This window comes from Populus trichocarpa, chromosome 2, assembly GCF_000002775.5.
Source record: "Populus trichocarpa isolate Nisqually-1 chromosome 2, P.trichocarpa_v4.1, whole genome shotgun sequence".
Lineage (NCBI taxonomy): Eukaryota > Viridiplantae > Streptophyta > Magnoliopsida > Malpighiales > Salicaceae > Populus > Populus trichocarpa.
The window spans coordinates 4,561,020-4,569,407 of NC_037286.2; the positions used below are offsets into that span (position 1 = coordinate 4,561,020).

The 8,388-nt window shown below is 34.4% G+C and overlaps 1 protein-coding gene across 4 annotated transcripts; it reads left to right on the forward strand.

Moving 5' to 3' along the window:
• Positions 1–1,100: 1,100 nt before the first annotated feature.
• Positions 1,101–7,994, forward strand: LOC18096172 (glycine-rich cell wall structural protein 2). Of its 4 annotated transcripts, none has more exons than XM_024594268.2 (9): positions 1,101–1,318; positions 4,255–4,380; positions 4,886–4,966; positions 5,119–5,207; positions 5,297–5,371; positions 5,560–5,621; positions 5,708–5,770; positions 6,484–6,792; positions 7,547–7,994. In XM_024594268.2, exons 2-9 carry the CDS (start codon positions 4,258–4,260, stop codon positions 7,624–7,626), a joined length of 882 nt encoding a protein of 293 aa, XP_024450036.1. In that variant the 5' UTR covers positions 1,101–1,318; positions 4,255–4,257; the 3' UTR covers positions 7,627–7,994. The 4 variants fall into 4 exon arrangements, with proteins under 4 accessions (XP_024450036.1, XP_024450037.2, XP_024450035.1 ...); XM_024594267.2 differs by lacking the exon at positions 1,101–1,318 and adding an exon at positions 3,845–4,125; XM_024594269.2 differs by lacking the exons at positions 1,101–1,318; positions 7,547–7,994 and adding an exon at positions 6,874–7,534 and having other exon boundaries at positions 3,827–4,380.
• Positions 7,995–8,388: the final 394 nt, after the last annotated feature.

Genomic DNA, 8,388 nt, shown 5'->3' on the forward strand with positions numbered 1-8,388 from the left:
TTGATATGAAAATTAAATAAAATCAAATTATTAGCAATGAAGTTGAAAAAACAACTAATCTATAAAAGATATAAAAAAACAAAGTAATAGTAAAAAATAAGGACTAAATTGTAAAAAAAAAACAAACAAAAGTAAACTTTTGTATTTTACTAAGGAGAAGAAAAAAAAAATGAGGCGAAGAAAAAAGTTCATCGAAGCTATATTATTGGTCTACCACCGACATACACCATATTATCAGAAAGATCTCGGTGCATTGCTCTTAACGCCGCTGTGAAAAAGGGGTGTTTGACCATTGGAAGAGTTTGCCCACACTACATAAAAAGACAGGCTCTTTTCACTCGTCGACACGCGTATTGTATGTGCCGACCACTTTTTATTTTAGAATATATTTTATACATGTTAAAAGATCTAATTACTCCTTATTCTATTTGATAATTACCAAAAACTCCAATGAAAAACCCTAGATAGGAGTTTAAGAAAATAAAATTTAAAGGGTATTTAAGTAATTGTACAGTGCAAAAAAAGCAAAAAAAAAAAACACCCCTACCCACACTTAATTTTTTCTTGATCAAAGGGTAAATTGATATTTTTACTCTGGAAAAAAATATATGAAGATATGGATTAACCCCTATTTAAATTGATAATGTCAATTAATCCATGTTTTGAACTTTCCTGGCTTTACACCTTAGCAATTCAATGTGTAACGAGTCTTAATTCCACTATATTTTACTGACCACCCTTATTTTTTTTTTAATTATAATTTTACCGACAACAATTAAAAATCAACCAAAAGGCAGTTGTTACTTTAGCAAAGTCAACCGGACATGAGAACTCTAGGGTGTGTTTAGTAATGGAGTTTTAGTCTAATTTTTTCAGGAAAAAAGAAAAAGAAACATGGAAATCGAAGTTTGTGTTCAAATGTTGTAATTTTACAAATTAGAAAAAAAAACTGATTTTTTTATTTTTCCATGATATAGCTTTATAGGTCGGAAAACATCTAAAAAGATGTTTTCCAAAATTTTCCACCCATTAAAAAAGAAGTGCAAAACACGCTTCTCATCTTTTTTTCAAGTTAATGAAAATTTTTCTGACAAAAATGAACTTGCACTTTTTATTAAATTACAATTAAATCATGTATATAATTTTTACTCTTGTTTTTGCCCTATCTTTTATATATATTGTTTTTCTCCTTCTCCATCCTCTATTCTCACCACCCAGAATTCATCACCACCGAGGCAATCAACCGCAACAACGACTCCACTACCACTAGCAGTGCCTCCAGAAGCAGTAGCAGCGACTCCACCAGAAACAACAACCAGTAAGCCATTATATAGTATAATTAGATTTGATTCTGAACACACTTGTTTTGATTTCATATAATTTCTTACCTGTTGCTAAACGTGGATACTAAACATATGCTTTAAGATGTTAGTCTTCTTTTTGCAAGTATTACGAAAACAAATTATATGCAATGAATTCTACATGTGCTGTTACGAAAACAAATAATATATATTCAAGATAAATTGTGATCAAATTCTTTATCTTCTTTTATTATTTGGACTATGAAGTGAAATGGGTTGGTTTTTTAGATGTTGAAATCTGATGGGATGGCATTAGATTATGGTTTTAAGTACCAGTGAAGCTATTATAGAGTACGCCCTCATTTGGGAAGAAATGATGGGTCAACTAATATTGAAAGGCGTGGCTTACTTCGAAGGGCTTAATTAGTGAAGAAAGCATTGGATAAGCATGAATGGTAATTGGAGAAAATGGATGACACTCTACTGCATAATCTTGGGTTCTAGTTTGCCTAAAAAATTTTGGCAGCTTATCCAGGGTATGCATTTCAAAACTTTATTAATGATGAGAATTGGGGTTTTAGGACATGATAATGTTCTTTAGGCCAACTCAATAATGGCATTTTTATGCTTGATGTCTTTCTCTTGCTGGGTTTTTATCGACTGCTCAATTGGATGAACAAGCTATACTGTTAGCTTTCGAACAGGTATTGTAAGAGCAGCTTATAATGATGTCTAGGCCTATGTTACTTGTGTTTAGTGTTAATGTTCTTAATTCGCCCCCAGTTTAAGTGGATCAACAATAAAGCATGTCCTTCAGGATACATTGCAACCCCAACTAAATATAAACACAAGACATACCAGTATATACTGTGGGCTGCATCTCTGTGATCTCTCGTTTTGCTTTACTTTGTGAAAAAACTGATCTATGTTATGAGCTTCAAAATTATGTGGTGGTTTTTCTGTTTTCAAGAAAAATAAAAGGATATAAAGGACGTGTTTTGATTTCGGCCATGACAGGGTTCATGACCTTGACTTGCTTTAGATATATATATTTATGTCCAATGGCTGCAATCTTTGTAGCTTAGAAGGTTGCTAGCTCTTTTAGCGGCATAAATGGTTCCTTGAGAGCAAAATATTGGTTTCTTGTATGTTATTTATGCAGTGAGTAATCCCAGAGCCCTCAATTATCTCCTCTTTTCGGAGGGGATAACTTTTTAACAGATAACTTGAGGAATGGTTTGCTATTCTACTGTGCAATGTTGAAGGATGTGTGTAGATGAATTTCATATGCCTATGCATGTGCCTTTGTCAGTCCAGTTCAATATATTCTACTTGAAAAGTGGTAGGTGAATAACTTCATATGGCCAGACGTATTTATGTGTGCGTAACATTTTCTGCAAAACGCAAACAAAATAAGCTCTTGGAAATATCACGAATCTTTTTCCTCCACTGTCTCTATTTGGGACAATATATCAGCAAAACAAAATAAGGAATTTCGTGTTTTTTTTGTTGACAAGGCGACATCCAAATTTGAACTGGGAAAAAAGGATTTGCAGTCCCCAGCCTTATCACTCGGCTATGTCGGTTTGATTTAGTTTTTATAAAAAAAATAATTAAATTATTTTTTTTAAAAAAAACCAAAATTGGTTCAAACTGACCGGTTTCAGTTCGGTTCGGATAAAAACCGGTTTAAACTGGTTTGACTCGGTTTTGGCTTGGTTTTTTCCAGTTTGGCTCGGTTTTTTTTCCGGTTTAGGTTCGGCTCGGTTTTTTGGTTTCAGGTTTATAAAACCGAAATCGAACCGAACCAAACCGGTCTGTTTTTTTAAAATTTTAATCGGTTTAATCGGTTTTTTTTCACGGTTTGGTTTTTTCGGTTATTTTTTTTCCGGTTTAATCGATTTTTTGGTTTTTTTGCTACCCATATCGTCAAGGCAGAAATAAAAATTAGATGAAAATACCCTCCTTTTTTTTCTTACTAAACTTCTATTTTTATCTGGTCAATTATTTATAGAATATTATGGAGAATGATTGAAATTTCTAGAAGAGGATGGTACTGGCATGGTGCAAGAAGGCATTCAACAATAACATGGAATCATTATAATAGTCACTAGTAACTTATTGTATTTTAATTAATATTGTTTATGGGGGTAAACTTTATTATTTATACACTCTAACAATGGAATTATTATATTGTTATTTTTATTCTTGTAGTATCTCATTCAATTTAATTAGATGAGAATTTTCTCTCAAAATAATGATAAAAAATATTATGCATGTCAAAATATAAAGAATATCATAAAAATATATTTAATTTGAACACGATTTTTATTTTGTTATTTTTCTCCAAATAAAAAACTATATAACATGAACATATTTTTCAATTTTCCGTACTAGAAAAATATTCTAAAACTTTAAAAAATGAAATGTTTTTTAATTTTTTACTTGGAAAGAAAAACTGGAAAAAAATGACTAAAAATGAAAAAGAAAACTTTAGTAAGTGCATGAAGCGAACAAAAAGTGAAGAACGCAGGTGTGTTCCCGAGTTGTCAAATCCCTACAAATAGATCCAAAACGACATCGCTTGGCAGATATGCTTCTTTCCATGGCAACAAAACATAGGAGGAAAGTACAATTACAATCATATCCGAAGGAGCCACGTCATGATAAAGAAAATCAGTTTAATAACGCGGTCTCGTTGCCGAAGCGACCGCCCTCCTTTTCAAAAAACAAAAGAAGAAACCCTACCCCCCTCTTCTTATCTCCACAATCTCCTGGCAACTGAAAAATAACACACGAGGAACTTGCGCTGCTACTCAAAACGGTACCGTAGTAACTAACAAAGAAAACCCTAGCTTCTTCAAATCGTCGTTGTTTTTAGTGATTTCAGATCTACGTGCGTGATTTACTGAAGCGAGAACTGAAAACAGTGTGTGTATTTTTGGTGTCATAGAGAATGGATCGGTACCAGAGGGTAGAGAAGCCAAGAAACGAAACGCCGATCAATGAGAATGAGATTCGCATTACTACTCAAGGCAGAATGAGGAACTACATTACTTATGCCACTACGCTCTTTCAGGTTCTTCTCTCTCTGTTTCGATAAATTATTTTTAATTTTACAATGTTGATTAATAAATTGACCTCACAAGTAGAGTACGCGCGTGCTTGGTATTATTTCTTACCTTTTCAAAATGCTTTTTAGGCTGTTTTATATATATTTGTTTGTTATTTTTTTTGCAATTAAAACTGCAATAGCATAGCGTAATAAATCTCAGTAGTTTTTTTCCTTACTCAAAAGCTTCAGTGATTTGTTAAGTTTTGATACCTGTGTAGTACTGTGGGTGAAATTAGCAGATGGTGCTTTAGAAAGCTTTGTTTCACTTTGTTGTGTCTGTGCTCAATGAGATTCACAGTTGCTATTGCTCTTATCTGCTTAAAACTGCATATTTCTTGGCAGTCATCAGTGTTTGCAAACCCACCTTATCGAAGAATTGGTGGTGTATCTATAAGTAAACTATTCATTTACTTGCGGCATAGCTTTGGATTTGATGGTGATATTTTATTTTTTTGTCGGGCTTTAACAGGAGAAAGGATCTGATGAAATCTCTCTCAAGGCCATGGGCAGAGCCATAAACAAGACTGTGATGATTGCTGAATTGATTAAGGTAATGTGATAATGTTTTGCTGCTTTCCCTGTTTAATTTGTATTTTTCAATTCTTCCACACCTTTTCATTCACATAAACATGGAGGCACAAGAATATGGATGCAACCTATCATCAGAACCTTGTTATACTGAGAATTTCCTCTCTGTTTCAGAGAAGGATTGCTGGTCTTCATCAGAACACATCTATTGGTTCTACTGATATAACTGACACGTGGGAGCCACTAGAGGAGGGTCTTCTCCCGTAAGATTTCTCATGAACTTTCTCTATTCCCCTCTATGGTGCGTTGTGTTTATTAATGACAATGGCTGATTTGTTTCTTGGTAATGCAGCCTGGAAACCACTCGTCATGTATCAGTGATAACAGTTACTCTATCCAAGAAGGAACTGGATACATCCTCCACAGGGTGAGTTGAATCTTGCTGTGTGCCTAAATCCACACTTTGGTTTCATTGAGTCAAATTTTAGTCAATACCATCTCACTGCAGCCTCTAATGTACTTATGTACATCTGCACACATGCATAAATGTGTAAGAATGTATTATATTGAACTTTTAGTCCTTGTTTTAATACCATTTTATTACTTCGCCTCTAGCTATCAATCACCTATTCCAGCTGATCAAGTGAAACCTTTGGCTGAATATGATTATGAAGGAGGTAATGCAAAATCTTTCACTTTTCTTTCTGATTGCAATCCCTTTGTGGTGTGTCAATTGACTTTTTCTTTGTTTTTGTTGATATAGAGGGTGGCTCTCCTCGGAGGCAGGGGAGAGGGCGTGGTGGTAGGGGGATTGCTAGAGGTAGAGGTAATATATGATGCAACCTTAACATTGTTTAATATGTTAATTCTTTTTATATTGGTCGGGGGTGGCGGCAAGTGTTTTTTGTTTCTAACTATTTATTATCAAATTTATGGCTTCTAGAGTGAATGTCTGTATATTGCATGCCATGTTGCTTTTAACGAGTAGATATTTTATATTAGGCAATGGATTTTTGAAGCAATATTGGCTGGGATTTAGGGGTCAAAGTAAACCAGCCAAATCATGCTGTATATGAGCTGTTGCTGAGCAATTTCTTTTTAATTGGATTCTGAGGTACCCAGTTCCGTTACCTCACCTGAACTGCTTCACTTTTTGTTCGCTAAATGAGTGTACAGATAAGCTGTCAGGTGCCACCATTTCTGGCAGTGAACATTGGACATTAACAACTCTGGCGAAGCAATTAGATATATCTGCTAGATGCCCTGAACAGAGAAATTGTTTTTGTTTGATCTCTGTAATATTTTTCTGCTCATGTGAATAATAGATAAACATAAAATTTTGGTGGTATGCTGATGTCTAAATAGCTGGATAACTTTCACAAAATAGTATAGCAACTTTCACTTCAAGTTCTATTGTTGGCTTATGGATCTTTTCCACCATGGACTACTAGTTTTCCTTGCCATTTATGTATCTCTTTCATTATATCTGCTTTTATTTTGGGTAAAGTAACCATAACTTTATTTCTTTTCTGTACACAGGAAATAATAGCAATGGAGTGGTGGAGCACAATGGAGATGGTGACAGGGTTGGTGGGCGTGGATATGGTGGGAGGGATGGTGGGCGTGGATATGGTGACAGGGATGGTGGGCGTGGATATGGTGGGAGGGATGGTGGGTATGGATATGGTGGGAGGGATGGCGGGTATGGATATGGTGGGAGGGGCAGAGGTCGTGGAAGAGGACGGGGTTATCGTGGCCGTGGAAGAGGTTATGGTGGTGGATATATGCAACAACAGTCAGGTGGTTATAATGACTATGGTGGTGGAGCATTTGTTGGCCAAGGCAGTGGTAAGATTTCTAATTATGTTATTGTAACTTCAACTCTTGCTCAATAGATTTTTGAGATGTTATGAATAAAATGTGAAACAGGTACAGGATAATGTAGAAAACCTCTTTTCTTGCTGATGATTGGCGAGCTTTGCATTAAAGAAAGCTTCTAATTGTCTCCCTTGTACAGTTGCCACATCTTTCTCTCATTTGCATTGAATCATGGAATTCTTCCACAGTTTTGCTGCATGGTACTGCGCAATTCATTTTATATGCTGGCATGATTTTTTGTTTGTTGATTTAACAATCCAAATCAAGCATTTTTTATTTTCTTATAACCACATCTCTGAAAATATTTTGACTTCCATCTTTGGAAGTATCTAGAAACCAGTATAGCTTTTTGTTCACATTTTATAACTTTTGCCTTTTGTTTTGTTCCTTGCTTCTCTCTCTTTTCATAAATGCTTGCTGGGTTTAGCATTTTAAAATAACGCACATAGTATAATCATGTTCTATTTCAGTGTAATCATGTATCACAAAACTTGTTTACCATCACAGCAATGCCATTCTTAAGAATTTGAAAAAAGAAAAGGAGAGAGGAAACGATGAACAGTGAGTTATTTCTTGGATGTCTCTGTGATGAGTTCATTGTGTCAAATAAGTGATGCTGGAGTGCACAATAGTGTGCACAGTGAACTGCTGAAATTGTGTAAAAATGATATATGCTCTCTGGGTTATTATCGTCATCTGAAATTAAAACTATTTGACAATGCAGGGCGAGGACGAGGCAGGGGCAGGGGTCGTGGGCGTGGCCGGGGTTTCAGATTGGACGGTCCAGCCCAGCCAGCTGAGTGAGCCCTAGACTCAGTTGTAGAATTTGGTTAGAAATGGATGCCTGCTCTGTTGATTTTGCCTTATCCTAAGTGAAACAAAAATTAAACAGTGGATTTCACTAATTAATTTCCAGGCATATTAGTTATAGTAAGCTCCTGCACGTTGTGTGTGGTGGCCTTGTTTTTGTAGTTTGAAGGTAGATTATTCTTGTTTACTGCTGACAAAAACTTGAAAAGTTGTATACTTTATTCTCGTGTAGGGAATAATAGAGCAGAACATTCTTCCAGTTCTATTTCAGCGTTTGTGTTTTCATAAGTTGTATACTTTAATGGTTTTTCTTGTTATGAATGCAATGCCTTTTCCCATGTTTTACCATGGAAATTCATTTCTATGTATTTGTAATTAGTCATTCTGGTAAATAACTTGCGAGCTATATAGATTTTTATTTGAAAAAAATCATAAATATATTTGGATTAGAAACAATTCTTTTATTTGAAAAAAAATTATTATAAAATTAAATCAAAATTAACTTCTAATCTAATCTAATTGAATGTTATTTTTTTATAAAAAACTTCTAATCTATACTGCCTCTTGTTTTGAGCTAGTTTTTATTTTATATATCTATATTTGATTTAAATATTAGAAGCAGACTAAAATTTATTATTTAGGCCTTAGTTAAAAAATGAATCGCTTAGGCCTTAGTTCGTCTTAGTTAAAAAATATTTAAGAGTGTTTAAGTGTTTGGTAGAGGTTTTTTTTTAAAGTGTTTTTAATTTCAAAACA

What these genes read in the sequence shown, in the direction of transcription:
- LOC18096172 (XM_024594268.2), top strand. Translation starts at nt 4,258, where the DNA reads ATGGATCGGTACCAGAGGGTAGAGAAGCCAAGAAACGAAACGCCGATC. An exon ending in TGATTGCTGAATTGATTAAG is followed by an intron (nt 4,967 to 5,118) that starts GTAATGTGATAA and finishes TCTCTGTTTCAG; the next exon opens with AGAAGGATTGCTGGTCTTCA. An exon ending in CTGGATACATCCTCCACAGG is followed by an intron (nt 5,372 to 5,559) that starts GTGAGTTGAATC and finishes CTTCGCCTCTAG; the next exon opens with CTATCAATCACCTATTCCAG.